The sequence below is a fragment of the Argentina silus genome, assembly GCF_951799395.1.
Source record: "Argentina silus genome assembly, chromosome: 5".
NCBI lineage: Eukaryota > Metazoa > Chordata > Actinopteri > Argentiniformes > Argentinidae > Argentina > Argentina silus.
In genome coordinates this window covers 10,357,238-10,373,488 of record NC_139659.1, presented here as the reverse complement: position 1 = coordinate 10,373,488, position 16,251 = coordinate 10,357,238, and the positions used below count along the sequence as shown (strand labels likewise).

The window sequence follows — 16,251 nt, the reverse complement described above, 5'->3', positions numbered from 1 at the left end:
CTTTGACAGCACTTAATGCAGTTGCATTTTTCCTGAATCCTCTCTTTTGTGGCTTGGATGGAAAGGCAACACTAAAGTTCAAAGTGCGTATATGAGACGCATGCGATGCAATTGCTATCTGCAATGAAGTGCCGTGCCGAGTATTGTTTGTCACGATGCGGTTTCATTTTGGCAACATCTTTGCATTGTTGTGCTTTCACGATGTCACCCACAGACCCACAGGAAAAGCCTTTACCAATGACCTCTGACGCAATGAACCAGAAACAAGGAGCGCCAAGCCCAAACTCCTCTGTCTGGCCTCAGTCTGCCACACACCATCAGTGTCACGCCTCTCTCTCACACACACACACACACACACACACACACACACACACACACACACACACACACACACACACACACACACACACCATATGAGGAACATTAGCCTTATTATTCACCCTATTATGGGATGGCAAAACGTACTGCGGGGACCGTGGCGACTAATGCTGAGTCATCATCCTCAGCCTCTATCAATCAGACTGATTCCCGCTCCATGATGGCCTCTACAGTACTGTGGGAATTCCAAGTAGTTCTATCCCTCTGAGGGCGCTTGGTGTCTCCCTGTGCCAAGTATGCCTGCAGGCAGCCAGACCTGGAGCACAGTGTGGAGAGACATCTGGTTGCACCGCATTCGCTGCAAGATACCAGCACCAGAGAGAAGACTGGTCTAATAGATCTAACCCCATTTCACTGCTGCATCAGAAAAACCCTCTCTCTCTCTCTTTCTTTCCCTGTCTCTCTCTTTCTTTCTCTTTCTGTATCTATCTCTCTCTCGTACTCTCTCCTTCTCTCTCTCTCTCTGACCCTCGCCGTCAACCTCCATGTCTCTCTCTCACTCTACATTCTATCCCTCTCTCGCTCTTTTCCCCTCTTTCCCTCTCTCTCTCTCTCTCTCTCTCTCTCTCTCTCTCTCTCTCTCTCTCTTTCTCTCTCCGTCCGGGTGGAATGATTCAACTTCAGGCACAGCACAGACTCTTGCCTTTATAACAACTAGGAGGAGACTGGGAGCACAGAGGCTATTCCATACAGGCTATTTTAGGGCTGGAGCATCCATTCTTTGGGCTATTTTCAGCTGTGCTGGATACAGTCCTCCTGAGGAAAAGGCTTAGTCAGAACATGGAGTCAGTGGAACAGTGTCCTCACCAGTGTGTTCCCAATGTGGTGGCATCAGAGGGGGGGGGGCGGGGGGGGGTTCCCCAGCGCGTCATCAACACAGGAGGAGGCAGCACTCCTCCTCGCATCCTCCTACACTATCCCAGTGGCAGACGCCCCCTCCTTTCCCACACGATGTGGGATGATGTGACCTCTCTGTCTGAAGCATTAAAACACACGAGTGATCGCATCATTTAGAGCAAAGAGCACATGACTGGAGCATCCTAAAATGACCCTTGTGAGTCAACCCTCCCGACACATGGGCTCATTGCATGTGGGTATGGGATGACTGAGAACCCATCCTTCCACAACCCCCCCCCCCCACACCCCCCATCCCCAGCCCCACTAGCCTGAGGCCTTGCTGCTGTACTGTACTATATGCCTCTACTTGGGCCAAACCAGGGGGACAATCGTGAATAGCAGGCTGTGTGTAGCACCTTGCGTGGCTGGACCGTGTCAAGGGAAGTTATACATGAACACGTTTACACTATAAGAATCTTGGCTTGAACCGGCCCCACCGCCCCCCACCCCACCCCCCCGGGCTACAGTATACCCTTCCCGCTCTGATTGGACCATATGGGACCTGGATATACACAGGGTCACATCTGAAAACAGCAAAGGGAAAATAACACCTCAGGCCTGCCAGGGGGCCCTGCCTTCCAACAGCAATATCCCAGCTAACAAAGGGCTTTTATAGCAGCGCTGCCTGAGAGAGAGACATGTGGCTGAAGTGGGGTGGGAGGGGTCAGTGCTATATGTGCGAGTGGGCCAGTGCACTTGTGAGTAGTTAGCAGTTCACTTACAGTACTGCACCTCCTGCACCGCAGCAATCCACTACTCACGTACATAGTGTACAGTATGTTACACTCCTATATCTCATACTGTATTCATTTACCCTTTCACATACTGTACCCCCCCACCCCACCCCAAACCACCCCCAGGCCAAGGGTACATAGGCTATGGACGGCCCCCTTGCTCGCTCAAGCTACCTGCTCCTATGCACAAAGCCCTGTCTGTCTCTGTGTTACTGTAATTTTGATAAATAGTTCTCTCTCTCTCTCCCTCTCTGCCTCTCTGCCTCTGTCTCCCCCCCCCCCCTCTCTCTCTCTTTTTCTCCCTCTCTTTCATTCCCACAGGGGGAGCGAGGTCCAGACGGAAGCCCAGGTGCCAAAGGTTATCCTGGCAGGCAGGTGCAGTAAATCCTCTGATGCTGTGCTGTGACTGGTACAGTAGGGAGGGTCAGGGGTCACAGGTTAGGTCAGTCAAGTTAGGGTCTCTATCGCAGGATAAAGTGTGGGAACGTTGTGTATAGAGTTGAACAAAAGTAGAGGGGTTAAAGGCAAGGATCTCTGTGGAATAAAGTAGGAATATCCACAGCCAAGGGAGATGACAAGAAGGTGTAAGTCAACTGTCTTTCATATGAAGGCAGGTGGATGGTGATCCTTGATTAGTAGTACTGTACTGTAGATGTAAAACTAACCCTTACAGACAGTTAGAGCTGCTACATTAACAAGGTTAGGTTCAGGGTCTGTTTTAGGGAGAAAGAAGGTTGCTTGAGAGACAAGATCATAGGATGGAGGAAGTTTGTACATGAGCTTGTACTGTATGGAGTTCAACAAGGGAGTGTGGAGTGATTTGCAGTAGTCATGTACTATACTGTGCTGGAGATGTTTATGTTTCTGAGTATGAAACTATCTGCACTAATGGCAGTATTCTCTCCCCCTGATGTAGGGCTAGATAGGAGAGATCCTCTAAAAACACTCAATGCAATACACACACACACACACACACACACACACACACACACACACACATATCATACAGTGTTACAATGTTTGAGTCCTTGTATTACAGACGGCCCATGATTGTGTTTAACTGTTCAACTACTCTTTCTCTCTCTCTGTGCATTCCAGGGTTTGCCAGGGCCCATAGGAGCCATGGGGCCGAAAGGCGCTCGGGTAGGTGAACCACTCTGCTCTGCCTCCTCCATTACCTTAGCATGGAGCCTGACTTCCAGTAGCGGTGTGCCTACTAGGCCATGGCCAGGCTAGGCTATCTCAGTCATATCCATACTGTCCAGCATGCCAACGTACTGCAGTGTAACCTGACTGTGGGTCAAACCACTGCAGCCTGACTTCCAGTAGCGGTGTGCCTACTAGCCCATGGCCAGGCCAGGCTATTTCAGGCTATTTTATATCCATAAACACCACAGTCAGTACTGTCAGCATGCCAACTTACTGTACTGTAGCCTGACTGTGGGTCAATCTACTGAAGCCTGGCTTTCCTGGTGGCTATCAGTTCTGGAAAGCGGCTGCAATACCTCACATTGTGTTTTAGGTCTTTGGGAGTCTTTAAGGCAGGTCTCTCGATGCTGAATCATGTTTGGGCTGATCTGACCTGCACTTTTACATGCGGCTTGTCAAAGAGTTTACTACACTCTGTTTACAGTGGAGGAACAGCCTCTGGAGTCTCCAGCAAAACACACTCCCTTGCCAAGAGTCATTGAGTCACAGTAATTCACGAACTATACACACATATGTTCACACACTCCACTCTACATCAAGTATTACAACTATTACTACTCAAGTACTTCTACAATAAGATACCTCTACTAAACCTATACCCATCCGAAACCACATAAACAACTGTATACAGCAGCTACATAATGAATGTAACTGTTGATAAGTTCTTGTAAACAAACACACACCCCAAACATACACAAACACATACAGCGCACGCACACACACACACACACACACACACACACACACACACACACACACACACACACACACACACACACACACACACACACACACACAAACTGTGATTTTATGTTGCACTCTAATAAAGGCTCTTTATCAGCTCCCGTGGCTGTTCCAAAGCCGTCCCTGCCCCCATCGTCTGGAATTTCCTGTTTAACCTCCAAATGAGGCCCTGCTGTCTTAGGGAGGCGTTCCCCTCTCCTCTCCCTCTCCCACCATCACCAACCCCCAAGCACTGATCCACACAACCACCCCTCTATCCCCTTACCTACAGCACAATCTTTACCCAGCTACCTGTACACCTAACCATCCCCTAGCCCCCTGATCCACACAACCACTCCTGTATCCCACTGTCAGCACCTCTTCTTCTTGCCTGTGTCACTGTTGTGCATGTTGCTGTGGCCGGTCTTGTTGTCTTGTCATGTTCCACCCATCAGCAGCCCAGACTGGTGTCCGTCGTCAGCTTCAGAGATCCCTGGCGTGAGGGTATGTGCCCTTGGACTACATCGTGGAAGCCAGCACCATGCAGTCCATGGGCATATACACTTGCCTCATGGCTTGGTTCTTCATGGACACCCCATCCACCCTGGAGATCCCCCTGCCTGCAGACCCTCAGCATCGGACCCCCTGCCTGCACCTCAGCACAGGAGCTCTGCTATTGCTACTGCTCTGTGGTTTCTGAAAGTCTCACTCCAACTCCTCTCCTCTCCTCTCCTCTCCTCTCCTCTCCTCTCCTCTCCTCTCCTCTCCTTTCCTCTCCTCCCCTCTCCTCTCCTCTCCTCTCCTCTCCTCTCCTCTCTGCAGGGTTTCATTGGAATCCCAGGGCTTTTCGGCCTACCTGGGGCTGATGGCGAAAGAGTGAGTTCCTCCTACTTATCTCTGCACACTAAATCACAATACTCACTCACAACATCTCTGATGATGCCCACAGTACCTGCCATCCTACGCACCCTATAACTACACAGCATCAACCAGTCTAGAAACAAGAGGAGGAAACCCCACTACCCTTCCAGTGGTGTTCCTTCTGTAATTTCATTATTACTCTGAGGCATTTGTTGTTTTGGTTTGAATGTGGGAACAGCCTCCAGCTGGCACTGCTGTGAGACTGTGTGGGAGTGTTGGTGACTCATGCGATAGCCCCTCTGCCCCATCCCCACAAAGCAGCCTTTGAACTGGCTGAACTCCTCAAGGCCTTTGACAAGCACAGCCTCCAAGGCATGAAGCGATTAGCCTGCACTGTTAGAACTGTGTTATGATACACTGAATGTGATTGAACACACCATTACAGTGCAATGATACCCAAAGTGGTTCTTAAATCTGAATTTTGGACAATTATCAACATATCATAAATAGTGCTTGGAAACCTCAGAGGGAAGTATGGGTGCTCAAACACCTCTAGATTAGAGTTCTCCATCTCTGAGAGGTGCTTCTCAACTCTTGATTCATTGGTGTCACAACACACCATGTCATGTTTCAAAGCATCTCATAATGAGTTTCATACATCCTAAAACTTGCTCAAAACCTTCACAAAGAAGTGTTTCAGTACTTTATTTACAGTAATGTCTGCAAACATCAGCGAAAAAAAGGTTTTGAACACTTTAAAGCTCAGTTGCCACCAGTTTTGGGGTTTGGCAACACCAAATCCCTGTTTCTTCTAACAGTGTACTTATGGCCAGCCAGCTCCACCATGCTGTTGCAGCCTCTTGGGTGTTTATTTAACACATATCTGCAGCATAATCAAATGATAATCCCTCTCATATTGTTGTGGATAGACAGTAATAACAGATCTACAGAAGAGGATGAAACGGCTCACACTAGAGATCTGAAAAAGCAATAACAGTTTGAAAATCCCTACATCATGAGTCATGCAGTGTCTCGAGTCCCATCCTGTGGCAAAATAAAAGGACATGCTGTACTCTAGGGTTAGGGTTAGGGTTAGGGTTTTTGATTGACAGTAACATTGTAAACATTAGACTATGCCCATAAAAGTCTAAAATGTAATTATTGTTGTGGTCTTCACATGTTCTTAACAAATAATATTCTCTCTCTCTCTCTCTCTCTCTCTCTCTCTCTCTCTCTCTCTCCCTCTCTCCCTCTCTATCTTGCTCTCTTTCTCTCTCTCTCTCTCTCTTTCTCCATCTTATCCATTTTCAGGGCATTCCTGGAGAACCAGGGAAGAGGGGCAAGATGGGTAGGCCGGTAAAGTTTTGTCTCAACATACTTTATAGATAATTATTCCTATTTATACAAGTGTTGTGAAATGCATTGGGAGATGTCAAGAGGTTATAGAGTATGTGATAGTTCAGTCAGACATTGTTCTAGTTCCAGCTGGGTGTCCAGTTCTGCTTTATATCTGCTTTGCCTTGAGAGGTTCGGTGCAAAGGCCTACACTCACACACATGTGAAGATTTATAAGGTCTGCATTTGCGTCATTGTTAACTTCCCTCTTCATTATTTCCATTGCAAATAGAAGGGTTAACTCTAGTTTGGAGTGGTGCTGCACATGTGGGGGGTTGGGATGTAAAGGCTTTTGTTGAAATGAGCTTTTTTGGTCCTCTCTGCTGGGACCACGCCATTTGGAGACTGACTGGCTGTAGGTTTTGTTGTGAGGGTTAGCTGACTTTGCCTCAATCAGAGCCAGTTTTTCAGAGCAGAATGTGCCACCCTGAAATACTGCTGAGGTCATTCTGCAGCTGTTGCCTATTGGCTTTCAATAAGTAGGACATTTACAGCCATTTACAGAGTCTTCACACGCAAGTCACTGTCTTCAGAACGCTAGCATATTAGAAAGACAACTCTTCTCCACTGAGTTTATTGTTTATGTGGTAGCTCGGGGTGTGTGTACAGTACGCATGTGCATGCATATATGAAGCTGTGTGTGGATGCGGAGGCATAATGTTTGTTTGGGCATGTTTGTGTGTGTGTGTTTATGCATCAGTGTTAAGAAGTCCCCTCTGACACACAGCTGCATAATGACCAGCTATTCCCTAGGGACCAGCGAGAGTCATAGCTTCTGTTCCCTGGGAAGAGGTTTTAATCTGGGTAGTCTACGGGTCAGGGAGTGGCCAAACAGTCAGTTAAACTCACACTATTGTATTATCTTGCCTGCATCACATCCTGTTTGCTGACAGCGGCTGAATTGGTTTTGTGCTAGTTTTGTTTCTGATCTCTCGCAGACACACACGCACACATGCGCACACTATCTCAACCTCAGTACAGGCAATAGTACAGTACTGTAGAGTTGTGCCGTAAAACTCGTAAAGCAAATGTAGGAGGCGGTATTCAACCCCAAAGCCCTAGATAACTGACCCTACAACTGTGGCTGGACAGCAGCCAGCAGAAAGAGGGTCATCATCCCTGCCTGGGCTCCTGAATGGAAAGCGGAAACCCAGACAGGATTACAGTATTCCAGAGGGATCCTCCCTCTCCTCCAGGAACGAGGAGAGAGAGCCGGAGACAAACAAAGTGTTTGAACCACAGCCAGGTGAAGTGCCATAATCAGCCCCTAAGACTCAGACAAGCAGTCGAGGAAACATCAGAGGGACAGATAGAGTCATGTGTGCCAGTCACTCACTGGTGCTGATTACTGTACATTTACAACACAGACTGTAGATTTTGAATGTCCCAACGACTGAGGGCTTAAGCTGAACTTCATGTTTAGAGTAGAATATGCATTGAAGTCAATGTACTATAGGAGACTTGCTGAAAGGTTGAGCGAAAGTTTGAGTGAAAGCATGGATTTGAGCCCTGAGTGATGAACTTTGAAGCCTTTTGAACCGATAGGCTCAGTTTCTCTTCGCCTCTGGACGGTAGTGTGTGGTGGAGAGTCTGTGCGACTCCTTACACAGCTCCAGAGTAATCAGACTGACAGTGTACACTCCTCCAGTAAGTAATCCAATGTAATACTGCAAACACAATGGCTTAAGAACAGGGCTACCTGATATCATTCAGACGCAGTCAGCCGTTAAAACACTTGGAGTAAACTATGTCTCTCTTCAAAGCGATGCTGCCTCTTTTGAGTTGTGTTTTTGGCTTGCAGAGACATTTTTCCACATTTGTTTCACTTTCATACGGCAGCGATTATAGCAGTATGATTTATCATTGGGCAGCAATTACTGCAGTACGATTTTCTGGGCTCGCGTTTCCCCCATGCGTTTGAATGGAACGTGATCTGTGGTCTCAGCAACTATTAGTCAGGCATAATTCCCTCTGTCAAACGTCTCTTCACTCATCTTGACGTCTGATTTTCCAGCTAATTTCCTGGCACTGTAAAATGCACTCATAATGAAAGTTTTTTGTCATGTGGCGCGAGTATGTTATGAGTCTCCTTGTCTGTGGTCTGAGAGTACTCTTCCACGTGTTGTCAGTAACATTATCAAAGATGATTAACCAGCACTGTGTGCTTTCTGTAGGCCTAAGCAGCAACATGACCGCCCAACACCACATTTTGCTGTTGCCATCTACACACTGACTGGATATTTTAAATGTCAGTTTCACAGGGTGGTTGGTTGAGTAGATGGTCCAAGTTGATCACCTGTAAAGAATGTAGGAAGGATCTGAAGGAGAGCACTGCGTCAGTAGATTTTGCTCCTGAATATAGCACACAAATTCAACCCATTATCCACCCAACTAAAAATAAACACTCACTCCATACACAATTAGCATTCTAAAACGATGCAGAGAGGAAAGGAGCAGAGCACCTGCATTATGTTAACTGTTCTTGAATGGTTTACTTTAGCGACTGTAGCTCTTGTGCCAGTAGGGTGTGCTGAGGCTGTAGGTTTTCCCACCGGTAGCATCGCTTAGATTAGCAGCTCATTTACTGCTAACTGGAGTAAATAGCTAGCTAGCTGCTGGTTTGTGCTGCATTTAGAAACCACTTGTTCTAATTAGAGTAGTTACAGTACACACCCGTTATGCGATAGGCTTTAATGATCATAATGTGGTCATTATGCACCTACCTTGTATATATTTTGAATGACTTGAATGCTATGTTTAACTTAAGTGAATTTGGATCGAATTACTGTACAATTACTGCAAACACCGTGATGTAACTAAAGTAAAAGGAGATATACTGTAGCAGTATGGGAGAGTTTGTGCTCAGCACCTCTCCTGCTCTGTGATTCTGTATCTCATATGATAAACTGCTGAACTGAATGTAAGATAAGAATTTACCTTAATGAATGTTAAATATAGTAGTTTCTGCAGTATGCAGTAAATGTTCACTGATGTATGATAATCCATAACAGAGAGACTGTCTGATTTTACTAAGCATTTAGTTTCTAAGCACTTTATTTAATTTAATTCTTATTTAAGTTTAATTCAAGACAGTTCCATGTCTTCAGCGTAGTTAGTTGTCTTTAGTCGCCTGTGAAATGAGCAGGTGTAACCTTGCAGTGTGCGCCAGTGCTTAATGGATCAGGCCTGTAGCGTTGAGCCTGTGCACTAAGACATTAAAGCTGCTCTCTCTGCAGGGGTTTCCTGGGGATTTTGGCGAGAGAGGACCACCGGGGCCAGACGGGGACCCAGTAAGTGACACTCTCACACACACACATGCACGCACGCACGCACGCACACAGACTGAGGACACTGCATGCTCTACTACAGGGGTATTTCTTTGTCCTTTGACAGTACCTAATATACATTACAGCACCACATTCTGCCTTAAAGCATGGTTAGCTATTGTATGTATTTAGTTTATGATGTTCTCCCCCCCCCCCCCCCCCCCCCCCCCATACACACACATCCGTCTGTTGGGGGTTATGGCTCCATGACCACATCTCCTTCTACAGGGGAATAGTTTTCCATTTGTCTCATTCCCTGTAATGGAGTGAAAACTTTAAGAGCACTTACTGTATAACTGACCACAACACACAGACACAGACACAAACACACACACACACACACACACACACACACACACACACACACACACACACACACACACCCACACACACACACATACACACACTCCTGAGTTTTTGCACACTGGGAATTTGGACTGTGACACTTTGGCAATGATGAGAAAATCATGTGTGACCACAGAGGATCCTGCAGATTAGCGGTTTTCTTGTGTTTTGTTTTGAAGAGAGTTTTAAGGGGTCAGGACAAGCTTTAATGCTGAGTTTTATTTCACTGCGTTCTTCTCCCTGTTATTGATCATTTTAATTGGCATCCACTTTCAAAACCTGCGAAGTGAAGAGAAAAACACAGTTATTTGGCCTGTCTTTGGAGTTTCCATTCACCACTTATGTTCAATGCACCGCCAAGCACACACACACACACACACACACACACACACACACACACACACACACACACACACACACACACACACACACACACACACACACACACACACACATACACACACACACACACACTTACGCAGAAGAGGTTGTGATATCCAAGAACAGTAAATTAAGTAATAGGATGTCTTTTTTAGCAATTGTTTTCTTCCTTACAGTCAGGAGAGGTCAACAGCACCTATTAACCAGCCACACAGATTCTGCCCATGGAGGGGATCAAATTAACTGAATATTTATCAGGCTATATCGTTTTTCTATTCATTACTATTCAAATGAAAATGCCCTGCAATGAAGATACATAAGCTGCTCAGTGACTATTTTGCATATTCTGAAACACAGCGTTCATGTTAGAAAAGAAAAACTGTAACCGCTGTGAATAGCATGCATCCCTTTCCTCATTTTCCATTGGCCTAGTGGTTGAGGAAGATGTTTTTTTTTTAGTTTGGCATGGCAAGCATACAGGGCATATGACACTCTCCTAATGAATCCAATCTGAGCCCTGTTGCATCTCTCAACTGTAGGTTTTAGTTTACATATCTTAACCGGCTAAAATCTTCAGACGTATAATGGCTGTGTCTATTGCAATGCATACTGCATTAGAGGTAAACTAAATACTGGTAATACTGGAATTTACTGGAACTCATCATGTGAACACATTTTAGACTGTAATCTAATTGAAATAGTTGTTGAAATCTAATTGAAGTAGTTGTTCAGTTTTCAACTCTCATATCTAGAGATTGAATGGTATATTCATCATCACACCACTGCAGCTGGTTAATCAAAGCTACGTGGACCTCTGGTTGGTTGATAAAGTCTGGTGCTGTATGGTCATTGGGCGGGGGATTGGGTCACATCTCCGCAGATCACAGATCACGTATTTCCTTTGTCCTCCTGACCCACTCTTTCTTCAGTGGACATGTGAAAAGGGAAGTGTGCTATTTAGAGTTTCTCCTTTTCATATTGGGCTAAATAGACACTGTAGGGGGAGGCCAGGCCTCTGTTGATCCGCTTAGCCTCCTCTATCTCTCCCCTTTTAAAAAAAATGTGGGGAAAAGTGCTCCTTTCATCATGGGCTGCACGGTAGGAGGAAATGGGCATGGCACGTAGCAGTGGGCCGAGGGAGGGGGACAACAAACCCCTCTCTGTGTCCCACAGCAACCCCTCTCTCTCTCGCAGCACCGCGGGGGGAGATGGGAGCTGCAGATTACACAAGCTACAGCAGGATGGTGGGCTCAGGTCCCCCTCCACCTTCTCACCCAGTCGCCCTGCTGCACACACATACACACACACACACACACACACACACACACACACACACACACACACACACACACACACACACACACACACACACACACACACACACATGCTACCCCCCCCCCCCCCCCCCCCTTAGGCTACACTGAACACTGAGCCTCTCTTCTGAGCATGTTTGTTTAAAAAAGAGCCAATAACCCCAGAAACCTGCTCTCTTTTTCTCTCTCTCTCTCTCTCTCTCTCTCTCTCTCTCTCTCTCTCTCTCTCTCCCTCCTTCTCTCTTCCTCTCCTTCTCTCCAAGGGTGATCTGGGAGCCCCTGGTCCTAACGGAGTTCCTGGACTTATCGTGAGTATAAAGTCTACGTCTGTGTGCTTTCATGTGCTGTGTTTATGAGCGTGTTAGTCTGTGTGCGTGATGTCAACACCCCATTCTACAAGACACTTAGACCGTCTTCAAAGCCACAGAGAGCTGTTTCCGCAGTTATGTTGTGTCTTTTATTTGCTGATTATGTGTTTGGATATGACTTGTTGGCTCTGGTTGTGGGTTTCTAAGGCCACACCACCCAGGCCTCTCCTAGAGACAGACCCGGAGACGGGAAGGCCCTCCCTCCTGCTGCCTGTCCGCCTGTCTGCCTGTCTGCCTGCCTGCCTGCCTGACACTACTGGGATCTATATATGACCCACCAGTCAGCATGCAGCCGTCAATCTCCCTAACTAACGAGGGAGCTGCTGCGTTCCAAAAATCTCTCTCTAATTTGGCTTCATAAAGAGACTATAAGGGCCCCCTCGGGCCCCTGCCGAGCCCGCCCGGCCCGCCCAGCCCCTCGGCCGCATTATGGCGCATGATTATACATGTCCCTGGTTTTGTCCCGTCCTCTCCTGTCCCTGCCGCTCCTCCTGCTCTATTCTCAGCCACCAGCCAGTCTGTAATTGGGGATGCTGTAGGGCCTCTGATTACAGCTGTGCTCTAGGGCTCCGTCCGCATTCATCTGATCCTGGGAGTCAACAGCCAACCCCAGGCCGCTCCACTGCACTGAGCTGCTCTCTGTGTTTATAAATACACAACTAGCAGGCAGGGTTGTGGCACTTGCTAAGACTCCCCCCTGGATGAAGGGAGGCTAGTGTTCCTTATGTATATGCCTTGTGCAACGCTACAGTAAGCTTGTGGGGGGGGGGGGGGGGGGGGGGGGATAATGGCCCAGAGATTTAATTATTAGCTACAGCTCATTGGCTATGACTGTCCCTAGGTCAGACCTGTCAGCAGGTGTTTAGGCCACTGCAGGTTTGTGTTCAGTGAGAGCTGCGATGATCCCCTCCTTTGCCCTCCATTTTGGCTCCGTCAATTGGAGTCTGGGTGTGTCGACAGGGACAGGGACTCTCTGCACCACAGCATTCAGAGGGCTTAAAAACAGGAAGGAGGCTTGTTTAGGTCAGGAACACATGCTGGAGAGAGGGAAGGGAGGGATTGGGACAATGCAGCAGAATAACACAATCATGTCTCTCAAGCTGCTAAGCCACAAGGAACAGAAACCTGGAGTTCTCTGAACTCAGAGTGACCCCCCTAACAAAGTGAATTCAATAAACACACACACACACACACACACACACACACACACACACACACACACACACACACATACACACACACACACACACACACACACACACACACACACACACACATAAACACACATTTGTAATGTGCTGAGCCAAGGCCACTGGAGCTCCTTGCTGGCAGGGAGAGAGATGAGTTCAGAGTGCAATATGGGTCCCTTTCGTGCACCTGTCTGGAACTGAAAAGGGCTGTTTGAAACCACATGTTTTACTGTCTGAGTCTATCTAGACACTGTGTCTGGAACTGAAGGTCTTGCATTAGGAAGAACTCCATTGCTCTCCTTCCTCCTATCATTGACTGGGTGCAGATGATCCAATAGGTTGTTAGTTAGAACAGTCTGCTTTGATGATGGGAACATTGAGGATATGCAGAGCTCAATTGTTGCTTAAAGTACTTTTGCTCTGATTACTTCAGAGTTGGAGCCCTTGGCTTATCTTCATGCTGTGCGAGCCTCATTACTATTATGTATCATAGATGGCACGGATGTTACACAAATACTTTTTTCATTAAAATCACTGGAGTCATTTTATGAAACTGATTCTGCTCTAAACTCTTGGCTCACGATTGTTGGATCCATTTCTTTCTTGGATTTGAGGGCTGGATATTGTAATCATGCTTGTGCTGTATCCAATATGATGAGAATCAGGATAAGCAACAAACATGGAAACGGTATTGCTATTCTTGCTTTACTGTTGGATGTGTCTGTGTGTGTGTCTGTGTATGTGTGTGTGTGTGTGTGTGTGTGTGTGTGTGTGTGTGTGTGCGTGCGTGCGTGGGGGAATATGGGTATGAGTATGATGTCACTATTTAATATGGCTGTGTGTCTTCCTCCTGGTGTCAGGGTGACATGGGACCTGTAGGGGAGATGGGCCTTCCAGGACCAAACGGACTGAAGGTAATTATCCACACTCGCATGCACGCATGCACGCACACACACACACACACACGCACATGCACACGCGCACGCGCACACACACACACACACACACACACAGTGGAAAACAAACACGCCCCTGACTATTCTACATTACAGAATGGTCCTCACACTAGTAGTGTCGTTCTGGGAAATTATGTTTTAGGAAGAGAGGGGTAGAGTAAGCTACTGTATTACTAGGGCTGTTTTTGTAACGAGACAGGAAATGGTTTCAAATGAACTATGCCCCTCCTGCCAGAGCAGGTGATCCTATCTAGGGGAGGGGGGTTGGGAGACTAAGGGTTGTGATTTCAAGTAAGTTTAAGTGTAAGTTTAAGTTGCCCTTAAAGGTGCAATCTGTAATTCAAACAACAACAAAGTGTAAACAGCTGAGGGGATGGGGATGTAACCGCTCTAAATGTCATAGACAGCTATGATGCAAGGACTGACTATCCATGATCAAAATGATTGTTTTAACCATGTTTTGAAGCTATACAGTTTCTGTTTACAATTGCATTGTTTACAGCAAGAATCAATGGCTATATACTGTATAATGAATTACTCCAAAAATGTATGTGCCAATTACAGATTTCCCCTTTAAGTGCTGATCTAAGATCAGTTTCTTGCCTCTAGTGGTTTAGGTTAGGATCAGAGGAGGGCAAACTGATCCAAGATCTCTACTTAGGGGCAACTTGTACCCAGAGCTGTGATGTCACTGGGGGGTCCTAACCTGTGTGTGGGTGTTTTTCAGGGGGTGCCCGGGAACCCAGGAGAACCAGGACTGAAAGGTGATAAGGTGATCTGAATATTCCTGTTATTGGCCTGAGTTTGAGCAGCATGTGAAGGATATGCACTCATTGCACTCCAGCTTGTATAGAGCATGCTATCTTCAAGCAAGCGCCCCCATTGGCCAAACCATACAAAACATCCTCCAATTGAGGTGTTGCTTATTGCCTTTGTAAAGCATGTGATGTGAGAGCTCCTGTATAGCCTTGTATGAGTGCCGCTGTAACTTCCTTACGTCCAAGTTTGGACCACGGTATGATAGTTCAGGGGAGCCAACATCCAGTTTTTTCTCAGTTCGTAAACACACTATTGTGCCACAGACAATTCATCTGTTGAACACTGGCTGTGTCTCTAGGGCATATGGACGTATGGAGTAACATCCATCCATTTAGACAGATCAGCACCACATGAAGAAACCCCCTCATGTTGTTTTGATCATCTGTGCTGACACAGGACGTGATGAATTGTGGCGTTGTGTATGCAAATCTTTGCGAAACTTTAATGAGTATTGTCTGTAGAAAATGCTGAATGAGAAACAACCAAGAGACAATGAAACATTTCACCTTTCCTGATGGTGTGCTCCCTCTTTCCCCTCCTCTCTCTATCCCCTGTCCCCCACCTCTCTCTCTCTCTCTCTCTCTCTCTCTCTCTCTCTCTCTCTCTCTCCCTCCCTCCCTACCCTCATCAGGGTGAAGTTGGGCTTCCTGGAGACCAGGGCGAGATCGGGTTCCAGGGAGACAAGGTACCCCCGTTCATTCATCCATAAAATTAACCCTTTCTCTTCCCCTCTGTTCTCCCTCTGCCGGCCTCCCCCTCCCCTCCCCTCCCCCTTCCCCCGGTCCCCCCTCAGACAGCCTTGGCTGCTGCACTGTCCCTTTGGAGTATGCTTTAGCCAGATGTCTTCTCCAGCCTATGGAAAACTCTTATGTAAAAATTCCCTGTCTATCCGTTTCTGTGTGAGAAGAACCCCCCCCTTAATATCAGACAATAGAATGGAGTGGTCTCATAAGACCCAGAGACTAACCAGTCATGCATGTCTAAATGTCTGGTAACGATGCTCTTGAAGCTGACTTGCTACTGACTGTGTTTATTGAGAACTTTTGACTGTGTGCCTCACAGGGAATCCAGGGCATTCCAGGGTTACCAGGCATCCGAGGGAAACCTGGACTACAGGTGAGTTTTCCTACCATGTATTCTATTCCAAGTATGTTCTAAACCCAGGAAGACTTGGCCTGATGGACTAGTGACTGGCGGATAGGAATTTCAAGTTGTATTCAGTCAGTAAAGGAATGCCCTCTTTGACCAACAACTAATCCACCTTGAGTTTAAGTTTAGGAGGGGGATCTGGGTGTTGTTTTTCTAGATATATACTGTAGATCATGACATCACTGATGTTGTCTCCTAATGTCCTCC

The 16,251-nt window shown here is 46.9% G+C and overlaps 1 protein-coding gene across 1 annotated transcript in view; it reads left to right on the top strand.

The window, feature by feature from the left end:
- The window catches only part of col27a1a (collagen, type XXVII, alpha 1a), a gene marked incomplete at its 3' end in the record, with an annotated part of 73,522 nt that overhangs the window by 31,518 nt on the left and 25,753 nt on the right, over window positions 1–16,251 (top strand). The window contains exons 9-18 of the mRNA XM_083670007.1: window positions 2,331–2,384; window positions 3,108–3,152; window positions 4,764–4,817; window positions 6,114–6,158; window positions 9,434–9,487; window positions 11,826–11,870; window positions 13,981–14,034; window positions 14,804–14,848; window positions 15,527–15,580; window positions 15,958–16,011. Coding sequence (XP_083526133.1) covers window positions 2,331–2,384; window positions 3,108–3,152; window positions 4,764–4,817; window positions 6,114–6,158; window positions 9,434–9,487; window positions 11,826–11,870; window positions 13,981–14,034; window positions 14,804–14,848; window positions 15,527–15,580; window positions 15,958–16,011 — 504 coding nt within the window. The remainder of the gene's footprint in view (window positions 1–2,330; window positions 2,385–3,107; window positions 3,153–4,763; window positions 4,818–6,113; window positions 6,159–9,433; window positions 9,488–11,825; window positions 11,871–13,980; window positions 14,035–14,803; window positions 14,849–15,526; window positions 15,581–15,957; window positions 16,012–16,251) is intronic.